Raw genomic sequence first — 23,265 nt, 5'->3', positions numbered from 1 at the left:
AGAAGGTCGACCAGCCGGCCGGCGGTCGCAGGTGCACCCTATGCCGACTGAAGACGAAGACCAACTGCCGTGATTGACGAGATGTACCTTGCTGAACTGGGAAATAAAGCTAGCGTACAGCAAGAATGCCATTATTACTTGTAAACATAAAATTCTTATTTAACCTAGAATGCCCAGGAGGGGTGGGAAGCCACTGCCACTTGACCCTCAGGGGTTTTTTTTTTTCTCTTTACTTTTAGGAGGAGTTTTTGTTTTTTTTCCTCTGTGGCCAGTAGGCATACTTATAGTTCTGTAAAAGCTTTGTGTTACCATAGTCTGTAGTCAACTATTGTCTTTTTATTTATTTATTTTTTTTTTTTTTTCATGTGTTCAAGTGCTCTGTGTCACTGCACGAGAAGACTGCTCTATAACATAAACTCAGTTGTTTGGATGCTGCTCTAACTGTGTCGTATTTAAGTCTGGGATTAATAAAGTCTCCGAATTTCAGTCTTTCACATTACGTTTACTAATTTAGCTGTTTCTCACCAGTGCAACTTGCAATTATTTACCCATTTACACAAATGGGCAATTTTAATGCACAATTTAGGGTAAATGCACTGTTCAAGGACACTACATTTGGGTCTAAAGTTAGCACCTGTGACTACTACACTGTTAGTTCCCTGTTCCACTAACCAATTGAGAGTGACTATACTGCCCAATGATATTACAGCTAGGGGTGGGAGTTGAACCTGCTATTTTTTTTTTTTTTGGTCCAAAGGCAGCACCAGTAACCACTACACTATCAGTTAGCTGTTGCTTGTTCTTTTTCCTATGCTGTGCCACTCAGCATTAATTTATAGAAGAGAAGTGCAATGTATGGTTGTGAGGGAGGCGGGGTCTGCTCAGCAATGAGGAATTTGAAAAATGGGACAAATCCTGTCTACAGAGCTTTGTTAAATGTCCTCAGGGTGCAGAGAAAAGCATCTATTGACCCACAGCAGGCTGAGTTAGATGGAACCCCTTATTTGTACTGATGAAAATCCAAAGGAAAGAGCCGTAATATTTTGGAATCGCCTAGAAACGAGGGAGCTCATCTCTTATCGCTTCAAGGTGCTAAGAAGCTAAGAGGCAACTGTACAGTCCCGTCAGCCTCCGGCTCGACCCCTCAGGCTCATCTGACTCGCCAGTCCCAGAGCAGTAACAACAGTGTCCCTCGCGACACTCAAACCCCAACTGGAAAAATCTGGCCCCACCAAATCATTAATAAACAAAAAGAATATCGGACCCATCGGAGCCCGACAGCAGAAGCCTAAAGTCAACTGGAGTGCTATTTGGGCCTAAACAGTCAGTGCACCACCGCAGCCTACTTTACCGTGGTGACCGATGACAGAGCAAGGTGAGACCTCACAGCCCAGTCCTGCTTACCCAGAGAGGAGCAGCTGTGCTCTAACTGTGACCAACAAAATGCGGCGACAGGTATAAAGGAATCAAAGAGAAATACTTCCGTACGTTCGTAAATACCAGTGCCGAGCTCCACAATCTCAGGGATGATGACTTGCTCACGTTTTTATTAGGAGAAAGAAGAGACTGAAATTCGCAGCACAGCATGTACACGTTTGCCACAAAAAGGGGAAGTGAATGCACTCATCCACATCCTCACTATTATTATGGATTATCAGTACACTATTGCTATTGATATCAGTTTACTTTTACTGCTTACTGCTACGTTTATGTACCGTTTTTTTTCGTCAGAAAATGTTCCTAAAGCCCTTCATAAACCATTTGGAAGTAAGTGTATAAAATCTTTGTCATGCCAATGAAGCGCAGTAAAATAAAGCGGAATCGAGTAATGCTGGAGACATTCACCACTAGATGGTGCTCTCCTCAATCGCTATTTCACCCATTCCGTCAAAGACACAAAGTGATACACGACGATTTAGTTTATTACAACAAAAAACTATACATCTGTAGCTGTATAAATAACTGGCAGAGCAGGATTTTAATGTTTTCTTGGATACCGTCGTAACCTGGTATATCTTATGTGGTGTTATACACCAAGAACGAATCATTGAAAGTTTTGTAAAAGAAAGGTTCCTGCCAGCTAAGGTGTACGTACACAATGGATAATTGTTATTGATTATTCCTTGATTGAAGCGGGAATTGTTATAGGCTGCACTATGTATAACGTAGGCTTTTTCGCGCGGGAGCAGGAGAGGTTCCATGGTGAGAAGTGAGATTGTGATACGAGCTACCGTTCTTAATAACTCTTTTATTTGTGCACTCCAAGTGTTCCAGTAAAACCTCCAAAAAACGGTGCACCTTCATTTCGGACACCACAGTTTTGGCGACAAGGATGGAATGTTTTACCGTGAAGAAACAGACTTATGAGTAACTCCGGTGAGGCCAGGCCCTGGGACAGAGAGTGCTGAAGAATGACGGCAAACAGAGGTGGTCGAAAATCATGACTTTCGGTAAGCCAGAGGACTTCCACTTCAACGAAAGTAAGGAACAATTCGATGCCTACTTGGAAAGGCTCGAACTGTATTTTGTGGCAAATGGATTGAAAGTCACCGACAAAAAGACGAAAGTGGTATTTCTGACGATTGGAAAGGACTCACAGTTTGCTAATGGACTTACGCACACCATTTAAAACTAGCGCAAAAGACTTTCACAGAGCTAATTGAGCTGTTGAAAAATCACTACGTGCCCCGGACAAATTTCATTGCGGAGAGATACAAGTTGAAGTTTCACTTCAGGAATCACCTGGATGGTGAATCGATAAGTGAGTACGTTGCGAATCTGAGAAAATTGTAGGCGACGTGTAAGTTTGGATCGGTTGTAGATGAGGCTTTACGCGATAGATTCATGTGTGGCATGAAAAGTGCTGAGCTAAGAGACCATCTGTTAAATGCAGCACATTCCGCCGCGTTACAGGACAACATTTCGCTGGATCCGAGACCGCCGCTAACTGCAAGGAGCAACAAACTCCATGCATCGGATTGCATCGCACACGAGCGCGGACGCGGAGGTGATTGCGATGCACTCCAGCTACAGAAGGTCGGACTTGACCGCACTAAGGAGTCACAAGTCAGTGATGTTTACAGAGAAAGTGACATACAAGGGAAAGAACTGTTTGCTATTGACACGAATGTGCACTAAGTAAACAAACCATATGTTTATGTCCAAATCAATAATGTGCGAGTGAAAATGGAGGTAGATACAGGGGCAGCTGTTTCTGTGATTTCAGAAAAATTGTACCACCGTAGATTTTACAAGGTAAAACTACCTCCAGCTAACTGTGTTTTGAAAACATACAGTAAAGAGTCCTTAGAGCTTAAGGGTAAAATCACAGTAAGAGTGAAAAATAAGGAACAAACACACATGATGATTGTAGACTTGATGGTTGTAAAAGGTAATGGGCCTTCTCTAATGGGTAGACTGGATTAGTCACCTGAATCTTGATTGGTCATGCATAAACATAGTGACTAGTGAGACAGTTGAGCAGTTGTGTGACAGATATTCCTCAGTGTTCAGTCAGATTTAGGGATGCTTAAGGGAATAAGTGCTAAACTCCATGTAGTGAAAGAGGCAGTGCCAAAATTTTGCAAGCCACACACTGTTACCTATGCTTTGAGGGATAGTGTTCAAAAGGAGCTATGCAAGCTAGAAGCAGAAGGTGTAATCTCTCCTGTAAGTTACAGTGAATGGGCAGCACCCATTGAGTATATTCCCAAAAAGGACAACAGTGTAAGGATATGTGGTGACTACAAGGTTACTATTAACCCTTGGTTGGAAGTAGAGCAGTATCCTTTACCTCGAACACAGGACTTGTTTGCTAAGTTGTCAGGAGGTCAGAGATTCACTAAATTAGATTTGTCTCAAGCTTATCAACAAGTACCACTAGAGGAAAGCTCCAAAAGATATCCTACCATAAATACACCAAAAGGGTTGTATACCTATAATAGGCTACCTTATGGGGTTACTAGTGCTCCAGTCATTTTTCAGAAAATTATGGATCAAGTACTACAGGGCATGGATAGTGTAATATGTTATCTTGATGATATCTTGATCACAGGAAGTGACACTGAAAAGCATATGAAAGCTTTAGAAGGAGTTCTAAAGAGGTTGCAAGCATATAATGTCAGAGTCAGATGAGATAAATGCTCTTTTTTCCAAAGTAGCATCTCTTACTTAGGACATGTCATTGATGCGGAGGGTATTCACCCCATGAAAGAAAAGACAGATGCCATAGAAAACGCTGCAGTTCCCACAAATGTGACGGAACTCAGGTCTTTCTTAGCTCTGCTAAATTATTATGCCAAGTTCATTCCTAATCTTTCCACCATCATACAGCCCATGACAGAGTTGTTGCATAAAGATGTGAACTGAGAATGGTCAAAGAAATGTCAGGCAGCTTTTGAGAATTCAAAAAGGCATTTGATGTCCACTCAAGTTCTGATTCAGTTCAACGCTGAGTTACCTTTAGTCTCAGCATGTGATGCGTCTCCTGTAGCAGTTGGTGCGGTAATTTCCCACAGAATGAGTGATGGTAGCAAAAGGCCTATTGCATTTGCTTCAAGGATGCTAACAAAAACTGAGAGAAACTACTCTCAAAATTGAAAAAGAGGCTTTAGGACTGGAATTTGGAGTAATGAAATTCCATGATTATCTGTTTGGTAGACAGTTTACCATAGTAACAGATCATAAGCCACTGCTGAAAATCCTAGGTCCTAAAATGGGGGTACCTTGTCTCGCTGCAGCTAGGATGTAGAGATGGTCCTTGATCTTGTCTGCATACAAGTATGAAATCCAGTACAAGAGATCAGAACAGCATGGAAATGCTGATGCCTTGTCAAGACTACCCATGAACGACAATAACGCTATTAGGTCCAATCCAGTGTATAGGGTGTCTTATCTTGAAGAATTACCTGTCACTGAAAACGAAATAGCACGAGAAATGGAGACTGACCCTGTGCTTAAAAGGGTTAAGGAATATGTAATGTGTGGTTGGCCAAAGCATGTATCCGAAGAAGCACTTAAGCCGTACTTTTCTAAGAAATTTGAACTTTCCATGGAAAATGGTTGTCGTCTTTGGGGGTATCATGTAGTAATACCTGAAAAATTGCATGACAGACTACTGGCATAACTTCATGACAGTCATTGGGGTATGGTAAAGATAAAATCTTTGGCCGGAAGTTTTTTCTGGTGGCCTGCTCTTGATATGAACATTGAGAATGTAGTTAGTCAGCGTGACGTGTGTCAGCAGCAGCGTAGCATGCCTGCTCCTGTTCCTGTACATACATGGAAATGGTCATGGGGACCCTGGGAACGAATCCACTTAGATTTTGCTGAGGATCACCAGCAGTTGTTTTTGGTGGTAATGGATGCTTATGCTAGATGGCCTGAGATTGTTCGTACGCAATCAATTACTTCAGCAAAGACGATCGAAGTGCTGAGAAATTTATTTGCATCTTACGGTCTTCCTCAGGAAGTAGTAACTGATAATGGACCCCAGTTTACATCCAGAGAATTTGAACAATTCTTACTGCTGAATGGGGTAAAACATACTACATCTCCTGTGTATCATCCTGCCTCAAATGGGGTGGCTGAACGGTTGGTGCAGAATCTAAAAAGAACACTTGCAAAGAAGAGAACAGTTGGGCGTAGGACGCTTCAACACTGTGTTGCTAATTTTTTTTTTTTACAGTTACCGCAACACACCTCATAGTACTACTCACAAGACACCAGCAGAATTACTTCTCAAGAGATCAGTTTGTATGCGATTATCTTATCAAGCCACACTTTTCACAAGCTCTGAAGTATGAGAGCCCTGCCAAAACTGAGACACCCTGTAAAGTCAGGACCTTTACTGTTGGGCAAAATGTTTTGGTAAAGAATTACAGGGGAGGGGAGAAATGGTTGAATGGTATCATTTCAAAAGTGCTGGATCCAGTAACTTACATGATTGATGTGAACGGAAACTGTGTAAAGAGACATGTGAATCAGATGTTGAGTAGTAAATCTATGTGTAACAGTGGTGATGTTGAGCATGGTTGGGTTCCTTACAAGGGAAGAAACTGGGACTATGGTGACATTGACATGGATGTTAAGGATGGCAGTGAAACTGTCGTATCAGAAAGAGTTGCGACTGAATCGGAGGCAGAGTCAGCACCTGAAGCAGTGCCGCCCTTGTTGGTATTGTCCTCATCACCTTCATCCACCACTGAAAGCATTTTTGTGAAAGCTCGTCCGGTTCGTAGCAGGCGTGCTCCCCAAAGGTTGAACTGGTAAAGAAAATAATGTAACCACAGTCATAAGGGAAAATTTCAACCTGTAACCAAAGAAAGAAAAACAAAACAAAATTCTGTGTTGGTTGTTTTGGTTAGAGGTTGATAAGGATTGTAAATAATTGTTCTCTTAAGGAATGGGGGCGCAGTGGTGCAGTGGGTTGGACCTGTTCCTGCTCTCTGGTGGGGCTGGGGTTCAAGTCCTGCATTGGGGTTCCTTGTGATGGACTGGAGTCCTGTCCTGGGTGTGTCTTCTCCCCCTCCAGCCTTGTGTCCTGTGTTGCCGGGTTAGGCTCCAGTTCCCCATGACCCTGTATGGGACAAGTGGTTCAGAAAGTGTGTGTTTTCTTAAGGATTAGTAAGAGATTGGAAGCTACAGGGGAGGAGGTGTGGTGTTTTAAACCAAGAATAAATCATTGAGAATTTTGTAAAAGAGAGGTTCCTGCCAGCCTGTAGGGTGTAAGTTGAAAAAGGATAATTGTCATTGGTTATTTCTTAATTGAATTGCACTGTATGTATAACGCAGACTTTTTTGCGCGAAGCGGAGAGATGCCAGGGTGAGAAGTGAGACTGTGACACGAGTTGCTGTTCTTGATAAAACTCTTTTATTTGTGCACTTCAAGTGTTCCAGTGCTTTGTTTAAGTAAAACCTTTAAAGAACGGTGCACTTTCATTTCGGACACCACACCTTTTTTTCTCCTAACGTGATCATGATTTGCGTTTATTTGCTGCTCTTTAATAGGAGCCTTTTGGTAAGTGTTATTTTTCCAGTTACTTTTTTTAATGATGTCTTCAGAAGCCTGAAAAACAAGGCTGTTTTATTACATTACTCATTTCTTTGCAGAGGGAAACCTTTACTACAGTCAGTGCTGTTTTTTTTTTTAAATTCCTAAAACATCTCTGATATCGGTCCAAGTCCTTTTTGGTTCTGATGGGATCCCAGTGTGTGACCCACTAGTCAAACAGGACCGGACCGCTGATGGTCAGATTTGTCTACTGAGTGCGATAAACTCGTGGGTCTCGGACGGAGGTGGTGGTGATGTCACTGCAGCGGTCCAACGACACCTTGGTTGAAGGGCCGTCCGGAGAGCTTCTCCAGGCCGCCGCCGGAGTGCGCAGCATGTTCGGGGGACGCCGCTGGTGCCCTGTGCACGGTGCAGAGCTTCTTCGACTGCCTGTCCTCCTCCAGGCTGGAGCTGCGCGGAAAAGGCGCCCAGGTTCAAACCCTCGTCCTTCTCCAGCCCGTCCACCCCGCTCCAGGTGTCCCCGTCCGCCGTCTTCCACTACGACGTGCGCGCTGCCAAGCGGGGGGCCCCCTGGGAGCTGTCCTTCCTCACTGGCCAGGAGCCCCGCGATCACGCCACACGGCAGCACGAGCTCCATCTTCTCGCCGCGCAGGTGGCTCCAGAGGAAGCTGCAGGGGTCCGGCGCGCAGCCGTGCGCCGCGTGGAGGTCCGAGGTGAGAGCGCCAGCCAGGTGACGCGTGTGAGCGGTCGTGAGCGGTGTCCCTCCTTTCCTTCCTCCCTCCCTCCCTCCCCAGCGGTCCCGCCGGGAAGTTCGGTCCGCGATGAATAAAGGGGGCAGAAGTGGCCGAAAGCGCAAGCTTCACTCATACACCAGCCAGTGTACTGCAGTAAGTAACTGTGTACGGGGTTCCCTTTCTCAGTATCGGTTCTTGGCCTTTTGGCTAAGATTGTTTTCCGCTTTCTTGCCACAGGTGCTGCTGCAGAGCTTAGAGGGGACAGAGGTGATCTTACTGCGTGACCAGTAGGTGGCTTGTCCGCCGTTGGCATGGGGTGATCCTTTATCCTCTGGAAGGCTTTTATTTTCTTTGGGTAGCCCAGCGATCCTAATGCGTGTCTAGTAGGTGGCATGACCGCTGCTGTCATGGGGTGAGCTGGAGTTTTTTGTTTCCTAAATCCCTTTATCAGTTTTATGTTAGTTTATACATGAAGCTTTCGCCAAGAAGGACTCCATCTGCAAGGGAGGAACCTTTGATGGGTTCACCACTGAAGAACGCCGACAGACCATTGGCGAAAACAATGGACCCTGGCAGAACTTCTTTTCCACCAAATGGAATGCAGGCAGCAGATGGAGGACCATTTTTATTGGAGATCCCAGGAGGAAGACAGAGACTTCCATGACCGACTTACCTTTATAAAAGAGGTAATTTTTGGTCTCCTCGGTCTTACTGTGGAGGACATTATTTGCATTCAACGGAATAACCTGCTGTGGTTCTTTGACGTCACTTTAACTACAGAACTTTGTTTTAAAAAGGTGATTGAGAGTTGCCGAACCCTCGCTGATCATCCTGCATTGAAATTCTTTGATGTTGAGAACCGCTGGGTTAACAACCAGCGCATAGTGACTGTGCATGTTTTTAACCCTTTTATTATGGCGGAGTCGATACAAGAATTTTTACAGAGGTATATTGAAGTTCTGCCCGGTCACAAAGACATGAAGGATGAACTTGGTTTTTGGAATGGGAAAAGACAGTTTCGGGTCCGTTTGCTCCCTGATCCACAAGGTTTTGATGGGTTTCGCCACCCACCTGCTACGTTTAATTTGGGCACAAGCAAGGGCTATTTATTTTATTCTAACCAGCCACCCTTCTGTCGAGTGTGTCAGGGGTTTGGGCATACGGGGGCTGAGTGCACCAATATGCAGTGCAATAACTGTTTGGAGGAAGGTCACATGGCTAGAGATCGTAAAGGTCCACACAGGTGTAATATCTTCGGGGCAGAAGATCATCTTTCCTGCACCTGCTCTCAGAGGAAACCCACCTATGCCGACGCTGTGTCAGGGAGCTGGGTGTCTGGCGGAAGGGAGGAAGAAATGTTTGTTCAATCTAATGTTTCTGAGGTGCAGGTGCATGCAGAGTTAGCAGTAGAGAAGGAACACCTGATGTTTGTGACCCCAAGGACCTCGCCCACCAAAGCCCAGAGTACCTCAAAGGATACAAATCGGAAAAGGAGCAAAGGCCCTACTCCAAAGGAATATAAGAAGAGCAGAAAAGAGGAGGGGGTGAGCAGGAAAGAAGAAAAGCCAGCAGCAAAGATGGAGGAGGACCGAGATCAATGGTTGCTGGTAGGGGATGGAAGCCATACGGATTGGCCGGTTGTGACTGCACCCCCCTACAGTGTGATGAGTTCCCCTCTTTATTCAGACCAGAATGATGATATTAATGAGCAGCCATATGTTGCTGCAGATCTTCAGAGTATAATAGAAATGTCGGGAGGGGAATGATTTTGTTTTAAATCTGTTTTTAACGAATTTTAGTAGGGTTTTTATTGTTCTTATGGTTGGTTAATTATTTAATTTGCCCCTTTTATGGCTGATTTTAACATTTTAACCTTAAACGTCATACAAATAAAGAATGTCTTGAAAAGAGCAGCAGTGTTTGGTCAGCTTGCATCCTCTGCCTTCCAGCTATGTTTTTTACAGGAAGTCCATCTTCGAGACCAGTGGGATGTGGCCATTTTCTCTTTGGGTTGGAGGAAAGGTAGATCATACTGGAGTGTAGGTGGCGTCCACTCAACAGATGTTGGCATTCTCTTTGGTGAACGAAGCTTTGAGAATGTAAGCATGTTTACAGTTCTACAGGGTAGAGTACTGGGAGTGGACAGCTCATCCATGCGATGTGTGTCTACGTTCCGGTAGAGGCCACATTCCACATTTTTAGAAGAGTTGACCCCCTTTTGTGTCTGCAATAGATACTTAATAATTGGGGGTGATTTTAATATACATCTGGAGGGTAGAGAGGATGTTAGCATTAAACATTTTAAGAATTTTGTGCTCAGATTTGATCTTTCGAATGGTTTTAAAGTGTGCAACCCCAATCATCCGGGCATTACCTGGTCTAATAGTAGAGGAGCACAAAGTCACCTGGATTATATTTTAGCTTCTGACTCTGTTGTTTTCAAGCGGGTTCATCTCTCTCCTTATTAGCCAACGGATCATTTGATGGTAGAGGCCACGGTTTCCATAGAGTTCCCATTGCACGGTCCTGGGTACTGGAAACTGAACGTAGATGTTTTAAAGGAGAAAGAGTACAGGGACCTTTTTTATGAACATTTTAAGTTATGGAAGGAGCTCAAATCTTTCTGTAGCTCTGTCTCGGATTGGTGGGAAGCCACCAAAACGAAGGTGCGAATCATTACTAGGCAGTACTGTGTTTGTAGGAGGGCTCGATCTTGCAGAGCCATGCGGAAAGTGGAGAAAAAGTTGGGAAAGCTCTATTCCCACCATAAATAATGGAAAAGATTTGAACAGCGACAGAGAAGCGGAATTAAAGGCGGAATTAAGGTGACTATATGACCAGCAAGCTAGTGCTCTCCTTGCAAGAGCCCAGATAAGAGAATTGGAGCAAGACGAAAAATGTTGCTCCTTTTTCTTTAATAAAATGAGGGGCTTTCAACATGATATGGGTTTTACTTCTTTGCGAACTAGACAAGGAGAGCTGGTTAAGGATACGGCCTGGATGATTGAGGTTGCTACAGAATTTTATGAAACTCTTTTTAACGTAAGGGAAACTGACCCTGTCACAGGGGATTCCTTTTGACAGCATTTGCAGGCGACCCTCCCGGCTGATTCCCAGGCTTGCCTAGAGGCACCCATCACTCTGGGGGAACTGTCTGAGGTGCTCTCCAGAATGAACCAGAGGAAAGTCCCAGGCTTGGACGGACTGCCGGTGGAATTTTATTCCACATTTTGGGATGTCCTGGGCCCTGTTTTCCCTGAGGTTGTGGAAGAAGTGCTGACCCGAGGTAAGTTAACGGACAGCATGAGGTCGGGGGTTTTATCCTTGTTGCATAAGAAAGCCGATAGAGCCGACCTGGGCAACTGGAGGCCCCTGACCATGCTGTGTGTTGATGTAAAGTTAATTGCTAAAATCCTAACCGAGCATCTGATGAAGGTTATGACCCTCCTGGTCCGTGAACGCCAGACGTGCGGGGTTCCCGGGCGCTCAGCAGTCTGGAATTTACATCTTATTAGAGACGCGATCGCCTAGGTGGAGGACTGAAGAATTTCTCTAGCACTGGTCAGCCTGGACCAGGAGAAGGCGTTTGATCGGGTGGACCATACTTTTATGTTTAACGTTTTGGGCGGATCGAGATTGGGCCCCACCTTTCTCGGGTGGGTCCGAACACTTTATAACGAGGTTGGTAGCCGGGTTCTTATTAACGGCTCTCTCGGGGAGTGGTTGCCGCGGATGAGTGGGGTCAGACAGGGGTGTCCACTGTCTCCCCTCCTCTACATTTTGTACGTGGAGCCGTTGGCAGCAGCAGTTCGGGCCCACCTGGGAATAGATGGGTTGCTCATTCCAGGAGACAGGGGTAGGACTGTTAAGTTGGTCCAGTATGCAGATGACACAGTCCTGTTTGCATGTTCCGACCGCTCACTTGCCCAGGCACTGCACCTGACTCAGACGTTCGGTAGGGCCTCGAGTTCGGTGCTCAACCTCGGGAAGACAGAGGTAAAGTACGTTGGATTCTGGGGAGCGCGAAAAAACACCTTTGGTGGTCTCTCGCTTTATAGCAGTCCCCTCAGAGTGCTGGGTGTGAGTTTTCTTTCAAAAGGAGTAGCCTGGATCAACGGGGAGGAGTGTCTTGCGATAGCTAGGTGGAAGATGGGGCTGTGGAAGGCAAGGTCCCTGTCCTTCCTGGGTAAAGTACTGATCTTGAAAGTTGACGTCCTCCCGACCTTACTGTATTTGGCTCATGTCTACCACATGCCTCGCAATTTAAGGAAAGGGTTTGTGAAAGACGTGTTTGGTATAGTATGGGGTGGGAAGCATGAGTTTGTGAGGAGGGAGGTGATGTACCTAGGGAAGAACAGGGGCAGAAGGGGAGGTCCCTGATTTCCCCCTAAAATTTGATTGCCTCTTTTTTGCGCAGCACTGTTTCCATCTGGCAGCTCCGCTGGAACACCCACACCAGCATTTTGTTCGCCTCTGGCTGTCTTTCCCGTTGCGGCATTTGGTGAATTCGTGGTCTAATGCTGGACCAAAGGCCGAGTCTCTGCCAGATCACTACAAACAGATGGTGAAATGGAGCAAGATCATTCCGACAGACACTGACGCAGATACCCCCCTGAAGCACAAAGTGTTATATAATGCTTTGTTAGAGAGGAGGGGAACATGAGTGATGTTAGGCCTTGAGGAAGACATTTGGGCCCGAATTCAGCCAAAGGAGCTCGACAATAGGCTCAGGATCTAAACTGGCAGTGCCTCCAAAGACTACCCGTAATGGAGAAACTTTATAGGTCCGACCGGACGTCCCGACTGCCCGCGACCCCAGTTTCACTGTCTTGATAATGTATTTTATGTAATGGTTAGTAATATTGCTGCCCAACTATAGGAAAATGGTTTTGGGTTCGTTTGACTGTGGATTTATTGATGTTTGTTTTTGGTTGTGTATTTTATTTTATTTATTGATAACTTTATTAAATGAAGCTAATTAATAATAAAAAAAACTGTGTACAGGATCGCGCGCCGTCAATCGGTACAGTTCCGTTACAGATACCAGATTATACTAGGCGACTATTAATGTTAACAGTCGATACTTGCAAATTGACAAGGGTGCCTAACACAGAGTCTCTTCAGGACATGGCAGTTACACAAACAAAGTCAAAAGTCAAAGTGGCTTTAGTTTATTGTCATTCCAACCACATACAGCTGGTACAGTAGAGTGACACGAAACAACGTTCATCCAGGACTACGGTGTTACATTGAAACAACTCAGAGTTACCTACACAGTAACAATAAATATATAAACAATAAATATACACAGTACAGTACACGGTATATACAGTAAACACACAGTATGAACACACACACACTACTCCTTATGTGTTATATGTATGTGTTCTATAACATGGACATCTATCGGTTCACCAAAAAGTATGTTGTGTGTGTGTGTGTGTGTATATGTATGTGTGTATATATATATATATATATATATATATATATATATATATATATAGTATAGAAAGAGAATGAAGATTGAGAATAAAAACCGACTTCGAGAAGGAAGCGCAGGAGTAAAACGACCCTCTCCTTCCTTGCCAAGCGAGGTCATGGCAAAATTTCTTACGGCTAAAAACATCCCTCAATTAATATACACTATGGCAGCTATGCAGATAATGAAATTCCAGCAGAAACGTATTTGGCGGCTATTTTTAGTGCTACTTCCAGGGACAAATAGAATAGTCGATGGCATTCCGTACTGACTGTGTAGCTGAAAGGTCTGGATGTGCGTTATGTGCAAAAAGGAACTTGGTTTGTCTTCATTCGTGCAGGGAGGTTTCTCTCTACTTGCTGATCCTGCAAACACATCTTCATGGCATTATGCTGCTGATGTGTACTGTAGTGACATTAAAATTATACGTTCCCACGACGGCGGACAGTCGAGCGGAAGATCATGGGATAAAACTGTACAGTAACGTAGCGTATACTATATGATACGATATATTAACGCTAACATTTTTTAGCATGATAATACTGCCGAGGAACAAACATGGGGGAGTGTCGTCCAGCCGTTTCCACGCTTGGTTGTGTCTGATTCGAAGCAGAGAACTTTTTCTCCTTTGTGGGATTTAAATTTCATTGCCCGAGAGTTCATTTGTTCATGATGGCGAGCAGGAGAGGAGGAATGCGAGCCCCCCACTCCTTAACCCGTTCACCGCCGGGCTTGATCAAATGAATCCTGGCGCTGGGGGAAAAAACCGAGGAGACCAAGGATACAGCCCATCGGACTTTACGGAAACGCGGAATGCGAGTACATGTGGAATGGGGCTTCAGGGGCACTGTAGACAGTGAAGTGACGTCACTGTAGTACGCTAAAACACGTAAGAGCGAGAACAAACGAGTCTGCTGTGCAGTGGCACGTGGGAAGCGGGATACTACAGCTGAGCAGTGAGTAGCATACATTGCGAGTCCGTTTGAATTAAAAAGCGCTTTCTAACTCTGAAAACCGCATCGCTCCACTTTCGTGTTATAAAAAACCTGAGTAATCGAATTTTTATTTTATTTTATTTAAAGATATCTTGTACTTTGTGGCTTGGTCCACTCTTCAGCCTCAGCCAGGTCAGGTTACCAAGTTTGATCGACCCGATTTTTTTCTGAGGTAAGTAGGAATTTAATATAATATTTTCCTATAGAATCTGTAGATGTTGATGAAGTTTCGCATCAGTCCAGTATTTATTAACTTAAAGTTGTTTCTGAACCTGGGAAATGCATAATTAATTTTATTGCAATTTGTATAATATTATTTTATCCAATTAAATGATGGCATTAAGACTTGTGCAGAAACAGGAGAAAATTGGGGGTTTTGGCATTTTCTAATTTAATTCAGAAGGCTTTGTCCCACAAAACGAGTGGGCTTTGTCCCACTTCTTTGTCTTTCAAAAAAAGAGGGGGTTTTAGGGGGGTTTTGCCTGGACCCAGGCTGAAATGCGTTCCTTCAAACAAGTCAGTGTGCTATCATGGCGGGGAATGCAAATGTTTGATTGTTGTTCCTTGGTTTATCCATTGTGCTAGAAATCTGGTGAATTGCAATTAATTTGGGTTTTATAACAACCCTGTACCCAATATCTTAATTATTTTCTCTGAGGTCATCTGGATCATAGATTTTTGACCTGTCTAGAAATTCACCTAATTCAGTTCACCATTTATCTTCTTAGAAGATGCCTCCAAAAAAAAGACGCAACCTCATTGTCAATGCACATGCCCAACCGGGTGTGGGAAGACGGCACCTGAACGAGAATTTTTCAACACTTCCTGCTACCAGCACTGAGTTGAAAAAAGGACATGTATTACATCTGTACGTCTCTGCAGCGGGAAGTAATAGAGCTGAGACAGCGAGACAATTAAAAACACATTTTTCATCTGAGGGCTTTTCTTTCAGGAAGTCCCTGAGTTCTGATAAAAGAGTGGTTGTGACAGCAACATTGAATAAGTATAAACAACTCACTGACCCAAAAGAATTTGAACAGTTTTCAGCAATATGTGATGAACCGTTTGACCTCACTGAGGCAGTTGATCCTGAGTTCACAGTTCCTGTTGCACAGTTGCCAGTTCCTCAAGTTCCTGTTGTTTCACCTGGAATTTTTGATGAGAAATTAACTGTTGAACAAACAGATTCTGACACAATGACCAGAACGCCAGACAGTCACCTTCAAGTTCATTCTGATCCAGGGTCCTCTGCCAATTCAAGGAGTCGTCGACGTGGCCCGCTCACTCCTCAAGAAGCCAAGATGAAACAACAATTGGATTTTATGTCATCAACCCACAGAAGAGTGAAGAAGAGATACCAAGAAAAAGTGAGAGAATTGAGGAGACAGCTTCAGACCCCAAGAAGGTGCATAAACCAAGCTATAAAGAGGCAAAAGAATAGAGTTGAGACAAGAAATAAAGAGATTAAAAAACTAAAGGATATGTTGTATACGAATGTCCTCTACCATGAATTACAGAAAGAGAGAAATCACAACAAAAAACTGAAGGATACGCACAGAAAACTTCTTAAAAGAAGAAAAAGCAGCAAGACTGTTTCTGTGGCAGAATATAATGAAGTCCTAATAAAGATGACGGAGAAGGACAATGTGATATCAGAACTTCTTCATGAACTCCTGCTTCTTCAGCAAAGAGTTAAAGACCTGACTTCAACCACAGAACATCCTAAGGGGCCAAAAGTTAATAGAAAGACGTACTCATCAGCCATGAGAATGAAAGTATATGACTGTATAAGTAGTAAAGTGTCGACGGCAAATATACCAGTAGTCTTACAGAGTATAGCGAAGCATGATGGAATTGAGCTCAAAACTGTACCCCAAAGGAGCACTGTTGAGTTGATGGTCCAGGAATTAGGAGTGATTTCTCAACTGCAGACGGCTGAAATGATATTGGCTAATAATAATGTGACTTTGGGATTTGATGCAACTACCCAGGAAGGTACCCATGTCAACGAAATCCATTTTAGTACTGAACATGACAGTATGTCAGCTGCAGTGGATGAATTGGCAGGAGGAACAGCAGAAGACTACTGCAATCATATCTGCCAAACTGTAGATGACTTGGCCCACACTTATGTTTTCTTTACTAAAGGGACAAACTTCGAGGAAACTAGGGCAAAATTGATTGAGAAGATATCGAATACGATGACTGACCGATGTGCGACCAATCACGCGGCCGTCCGTCTCGTAAGTAGCGAGTGGGGGAAAACGCTGAACGAGATGAACTGCCACTTGCACCCCCTGGATTCGATTGCGACAGCATGTACGTCTGCGTTGAAGAAAGTTGAAGAAACTGAGGGGAATGTGTACGGCGGGGACTGTATGGCAGCAAATGTCATACTGTCCTTTAGCAAACTTCGTTACAAGGACGGAAAGGGAGACCCCCGTGGTTTTGCGACTTTTTTGGATCAGAAGAAACTCCCGAGGGGCATTCTACCTCGTTACAGGGGCAATCGATTTCACGTGTTATTTCACAGTGCTGGTGTACTTATTGAGCACTATGAGGTATTTTCGGAGTTGTTGAAAGATGGCACAACGCTAGAGCGTAACTTGAGAGAGAGCCTTTGCAAGGATTTTTCAAGTGAAATAGCTCAAGTGGAACTTCAGGTCCTAGGAATCATTGGGAAGCACCTGACAGGTCCCTGGATGACTAAATTGTACACCCCAGTGGTTTCTGGGATAAGTCATGTTGATGGCATAGAACTGGTCAAGCAGGCCACTCAGAGACTCAAGGAGATGTTGCAGGACCCTCTTCAGATTCTGTCATCCACGGAGGATTTTTTTGGGCAAGAGATTGTGTTGGGCAATACATTAGCAAAGTTGAGGGCAATGCCTCATCATCGCCAATTTGTTCCCATGATGTCTTCTTGTCTTCAAGCAACTATTGATGTCCTTGAGCGCCAGTATGCCAAGTACTTCACGCTAGAAGTGACAGAAAAGCTTCGGGAGGAAACCGCTTCCGTTAGATGTCACAACATGGATTCAGAAGAGTTAATGGGGATGTTTAGTGCTTTTCAGAAAAAGGCACCGCATGCCACGGTCAGTTTTCTCTCTGCCCGGATGAGAGCCTGCAAGAACAAGACGGTGGAGTACCTGGAGGAACTAGACGATAAAAGGAGGGAACTTGTGCTGGAAAAGGCTGTACGATGGGGACGAATACAAACAGACAGGAAAAGGGTGACTCGCAAAGAACTGAGATTGGAGCTGATTAGGCGGCAGAAAGACAAACAGCAGAAAAGAAAAGACATTAAAAGAAAGAAGGTTTAGGGGGAGGGGTCCCTTCTTATTGACCTAGTAGCGTTGAACTCTCTGCTCTGTGCCTTCTCACTATACTATATGCTGGCTTTGACCTCACTTTGTTCTCCGCTTTCTTGGGTATTAGTGTGCTTACTTACTACTTATTGTTGTTTTGTGGTTCTATGCAAGTACAGTATGCGCAATCATCACGTGTGTATTTCTACTTAAACTGTGGAATAGTCTACCTGTTACAGTCAGAAGTGCCCTGTCTGTCTTCAAGTCCAGACTGAAGACTTGCATGTTTATTCAGGAATTTCACTTCAAAATGTAATTCCACTTAGCTGTGTTTGTTTTTCCCACCTCTATACCACACACACACACACACACACACACACACACACACACACACACACACACTTTCTGAACCGCTTGTCCCATATAGGGTCGCGGGGAACCGGAGCCCACCCGGCATCACAGGGCGTAAGGTCAGAGGGGGAGGGGACACACCCAGGACGGGACGCCAGTCTGCCGCAAGGCACCCCAAGCAGGACTCGAACCCCAGACCCACCAGAGAGCAGGACCCGGTCCAACCCACTGCACCCCCTGCACCTCTATACCAAAGCAGATTAAATTAGTTTGTTATAAATTACTAAATTTCTTGCTGTTGAGCATTGTCTATCTACAGCAATACCTGAGAAGGCCGGCCGGCAGTCGCAGATGTACCCTATGCCGACTGAAGACGAAGACCAGCTGCCGTGATTGACGAGATGCACCTTGCTGAACTGGGAAATAAAGCTAGCGTACAGCAAGAATGCTATTATTACTTGTAAACATAGAATTCTTATTTAATCTAGAATGCCCAGGGGGGTGAGAAGCCACTGACACTTGGACCCCCAGGAGTGTTTTTTTTCTCCCTCGACTTTCAGGGGGGAGTTTTTCTTTTCCTCTGTGGTCAGTAGGCATACTTATACTTCTGTAAAAGCTTTGTGTTTCCATAGTCTGTAGTCAATTGTTGTTGTTGTTGTTGTTGTTGTTGTTTGTTTTTTTTTTTTTTGTCTTATTTCTGTGTTCAAATGCTCTGTGTCTACGTGAGAAGAGTGCTCTATAAAATGAACTGAATTGTTGGGATGCTGCTATAACCATGTGCTATTTCAGTCTGAGATTAATAAAGTATGTTGGCTATTAAAGATGTATGTTGGCTATGCTGGATGTTTTGTGATTTTAGGATGGTGGGTGGACTGGGTCCAGCCGTTGAAAAATATGCACGGGGTATAACATCTTTTCCGGTGTATTTTGAATGAATGATATACCTGTTTACGCAAGGGGGGCAATTTTAATGGAGCAATTTAGGGTAAGTAAACTGTATGAGGACACTACAGCTGGGAACTGAACCTGCAACATTTAGGTCCAAAGTTAGCACCTGTGAACACTACACTATTAGTTCCCTGTTCCACTGCCCAATTTAGGGTGACTAGACTGCCCAGTGATACTACAGCTTGAGGTAGGAATTGAACCTGTGAGCTTTTGGTTCAAAGGGAGCACCAGTAACCACTACACTATCAGTTACCTGTTGCTTGTTTTACTAACCGCACTGTGCTGGTCAGTATTCGTTTATATTACGTAGGTGTGGTGTATGGTTGTGAGGGAGGGAGTTGTGTTAAACTGTGTGCTAAGAAAGTGGGGGGTGGGGTCTGCTCAGCAATGAGGAATCTGAAAAATGGGACAAATCCTGTCTATAGAGCTTTGTTAAAATGTCCTCAGGGTGCAGAGAAAAGCACCTGTTGACCCACACCAGGCTGAGTTAGATGGAACCCCTTATTTGTACTGATGAAAATCCAAAGGAAAGAGTCGTAATATTTTGGAATCGCCTAGAAACGAGGTAGCTCATCTCTTATCGCTTCAAAGTGCTAAGAATCTAAGGGGCAACTGTAGAGTTCCGTCAGCCTCTGGCTCGACCCCTCAGGCTCATCTGACTCGCCAGTCCCAGAGCAGTAACAACAGTGTCCCTCGCGACACTCAAACCCCAACTGGAAAAATCTGGCCCCACCAAATCATTAATAAACAAAAAGAAGAATATCGGACCCGTTGAAGCCCGACAGCAGAAGCCCAAAGTAAACTGGAGTGCTATGTGGGCCTAAACAGTCAGTGCACCACCGCAGCCTACTTTACCGTGGTGACCGATGACATACAGGAATCAAAGAGAAATACTTCCGTACGTTTGTAAATAGCTGTGCCGAGCTCCACAATCTCAGGGATGATGACTTGCTCACGTTTTTATTAGGAGAAAGAAGAGACTGAAATTCGCAGTACAGCATGTACACGTTTGCCACAAAAAGGGGAAGTGAATGCACTCATCCACACTCTCACTATTATTATGTATTATCAGTACACTATTGCTATTGATATCAGTTTACTTTTACTGCTTACTGCTACATTTAGGTACCGTTTTTTTCGTCAGAAAATGTTCCTAAAGCCCTTCATAAACCATTTGGAAGTAAGTGTATAAAATCTTTGTCATGCCAATGAAGCGCAGTAAAATAAAGCAGAATCGAGTAATGCTGGAGACATTCACCACTAGATGGCGCTCTCCTCAATCGCTATTTCACCCATTGCGTCAAAGACACAAAGTGATACACGACGATTTAGTTTATTACAACGAAAAACGATACATCTGTAGCTGTATAAATAACTGGCAGAACTTCATTTTAATGTTTTCTTGAATGGCGTCGTAACCTGGTATACCTTAATTTTTCTCTTAATATGATTATGATTTGCGTTTACTTGCTGCTCTTTAATAGGAGCCTTTTGGTAAGTGTTATTTTTCCAGTTACTTTTTTAATGATGTCTTCAGAAGCCTGAAAACAAGGTTGTTTTATTACACATTACTCATTTCCTTGCAGAGGGAAACCTTTACCACAGTCAGTGCTGATTTTTTTTTTAAAGTTCCTGAACCATCTCTGATATTGGTACAAAAGTCCTTTTTGGTGCTGATGGGATCCTTGTGCGTGACCCACTAGTCAAACAGGACCGGACTGCTGATGGTCAGATTTGTCTACTGTGTGCGAGAAACTCGTGGGTCTCGTGGTGGTCAGGGCAATGGTCCACCTCTTCCCATTCACTACCGTCCACTTTAGTCCGTCTACCACATACGCTTCCCTGCGAAGCGGTAGGAAGGAGACTGGATGCGACACAGTAGAACTCGGAGGGACAAACACTTTACTGTGGAAGTCCAGACACAGTGAGACAGGCAGCCTGCGCAATGGTCTCCTCGGCTGTCTTACACCTCACAAGACTGATGTGTTCGCCTTGGCATTTGCTGGAACTGAGCACAAAAGAAAAGAAATGGTCCCTTCCACACCAGCCTTAACTTTTTCACTGACCTGCCTCTCTCTCTTGGCCATCTGGACCTAGGCTGAGAGAGGATCCTCTTCACATCACTATCGAGGTACTATAAACAAAAATGGGGGAATTCTTCATTTAGCAGACGCTTTTGTCCAGAGCGACGTACATCTCAGCAAAAGTACAATTTATGCATTACATTGAGAGAAAGAGACATAGCTGCAGACATGAAAGTCTCAAGCAAACCTAGTTTGTTCCCTACCACTTGCTGCACCGAGGTTCATCGTTCAAGTAGGTGCATAAGACACAGGATAGACAAATCCCGATACCCACACCAATTTTTTTTCTTTATTTCTTTCTTTATTTATTTTTATTAAATATTATAAGATACGGGGGTGCGGTGGTGCAGTGGGTTGGACCACAGTCTTGCTCTCTGGTGGGTCTGGGGTTCGAGTCCCACTTGGGGTGCCTTGCGTCGGACTGGCGTCCCGTCCTGGGTGTGTCCCCTCCCCCTCCGGCCTTACGCCCTGTGTTGCCGGGTAGGCTCCGGTTCCCCGTGACCCCGTAAGGGACGAGCGGTTCTGAAAATGTGTGTGTGTGTGTGTGTGTGTGTGCGTGTGCGTGTGTGTGTATTATAAGATACACTAATGAGCAGTACAATACCGGAGTAATGGCTGAAGGTTGTATCTGGGGATGCTTCTGGAGTTATGAACAGTTACACCATAGATGAGCTGGAGAGATCTTGGGCGAAGTGAATCTGGAAAAGGTGGGCATTCAGACCCTTCTTGAAAACAATTTCCGCAGTTCTGAGGGACAGGGGAAGGTCTGTATCTGCAGGACTGGGTCGTGGTTTCGATATGTTGAGAGAATGACAGACTTGCATCAATCGTTACTCCCAGACTCTTAGCGAAGGAGCTAGGCGAAATGAGTGAGGTGTCCAGTTTGATCGAGAGGTGGTGACAGGAGGACAGGCCAGCTGCGAGGTAAAGAATCTCTGTTTTGGAGAGGTTGAGTTGGAGGTGGTGATCATACATCCATGAAGAGATGTCCGACAGGCAGGCGGGGATGCGTGCGGGGATGTCTGACGCACCAGGTGGAAAGGAGAGGAAGAGTTGGGTATCATCAGCATAGCAGTGGTGAATTACATCCAAAAATAAATCAATAAATAAAATAAACAGTTTAAACCTGAAAATTTACCTTTACTCAGTTTACCTTGCTTCATAACATGATGTGATGACACACACACATTGTCTGAACCGCTTGTCCCATATGGGGTCACGGGGAGCCAGAGCCCAACCTGGCAACACAGGGCAAAAGGCTGTAGGGGGAGGGGACACACCCAAGACAGGACACCAGTCCGTCGCATGGCACCCCAAGCGGGACTCGAATCCCAGACCCACTGGAGAGCAGGACCCAATCCAACCCACTGCACCACCGCACCATGTGATGACATATATAATAAAATAAATAAATGTCAGTAAAGAGGTCAACTGGTCACTCCTCATTTCCCAGAGTTTAAAATTTACTGAAAGTGGGACGACCTCGCTCCATTGCGCTTCCCATGCTAGAAATGTAAGTGACAGTGATGGGTTCGGGTGCAACACATCATGATGTACATCCTGTTTTTCACTTTCATTCTGTAATCATTGCTGAGTGCTCTTTCTCAGTGGTTCTCACTGAAATAATGAGCCTTTACAAGTATGAAGTTTACAGAGAAACACAGTAGCTCAGAGCACAAGGAATACTTTATCAAGGTTCCTTTATCGGTAAAATAATAACCATAATAATAATAATCATCAACTGCCAGAACGAATGAAAAACCGACCATATGACAGCACAATTCAAAAATAAGCATCAGCACAAATCAAGAGCCCAGGTTCAAACCCTCGTCCTTCTCCAGCCCATCCACCCCGCTCCAGGTGTCCCCGTCCGCCGCCTTCCACTTCGACTACGACGTGCGCGCTGCCAAGCGGGGGGCCCCCTGGGAGCTGTCCTTCCTGGCCAGGAGCCCCGCGATCACGCCGCCCGGCAGCACGAGCTCCATCTTCTCGCCGTGCAGGTGGCTCCAGAGGAAGCTGCAGGGGTCCGGCGCGCAGCCGTGCGCCGCGTGGAGGTCCGAGGTGAGATCGCCAGCCAGGTGACGTGCGCGAGCGGTCGTGAGCGGTGGCCCTCCTTTCCTTCCTCCCTCCCTCCCTCCCCAGCGGTCCCGCCGGGAAGTTCGGTCCGCGATGAATAAAGGGGGCAGAAGTGGCCGAAAGCGCGAGCTTCACTCATACACCAGCCAGTGTACTGCAGTAACTGTGTACGAGATCGCGCGCCGTCAATCGGTACAGTTCCGTTACAGATACCAGATTATACTCGGCGACTATTAATGTTAACAGTCGATACTTGCAAATTGACAAGGGTGCCTAAC

At 44.9% G+C, this 23,265-nt stretch overlaps 1 protein-coding gene across 3 annotated transcripts; it reads left to right on the top strand.

Moving 5' to 3' along the window:
- The first annotated feature begins 14,120 nt into the window (after nt 1–14,120).
- On the top strand, nt 14,121–17,896 carry LOC114912179 (uncharacterized). Of its 3 annotated transcripts, none has more exons than XM_029257770.1 (3): nt 14,121–14,181; nt 14,308–14,392; nt 14,952–17,896. In XM_029257770.1, the coding sequence occupies exon 3, from the start codon at nt 14,952–14,954 to the stop codon at nt 17,541–17,543; it is 2,592 nt and encodes an 863-aa protein (XP_029113603.1). In that variant the 5' UTR covers nt 14,121–14,181; nt 14,308–14,392; the 3' UTR covers nt 17,544–17,896. The 3 variants fall into 3 exon arrangements, with proteins under 3 accessions (XP_029113603.1, XP_029113602.1, XP_029113604.1); XM_029257769.1 differs by having other exon boundaries at nt 14,949–17,896; XM_029257771.1 differs by having other exon boundaries at nt 14,150–14,392; nt 14,949–17,896.
- The last annotated feature ends 5,369 nt before the right edge of the window (nt 17,897–23,265 follow it).

Source organism: Scleropages formosus, chromosome 14 (genome assembly GCF_900964775.1).
Source record: "Scleropages formosus chromosome 14, fSclFor1.1, whole genome shotgun sequence".
In the NCBI taxonomy this organism is placed as follows: Eukaryota; Metazoa; Chordata; class Actinopteri; order Osteoglossiformes; family Osteoglossidae; genus Scleropages; species Scleropages formosus.
Note: the sequence above shows the minus strand (reverse complement) of the source record. Positions and strands in the feature narration are given on the sequence as shown.

Bases quoted from the DNA above. Each gene is read 5' to 3' on its own strand.
- LOC114912179 (XM_029257770.1), top strand. From the start codon at position 14,952: ATGCCTCCAAAAAAAAGACGCAACCTCATTGTCAATGCACATGCCCAA.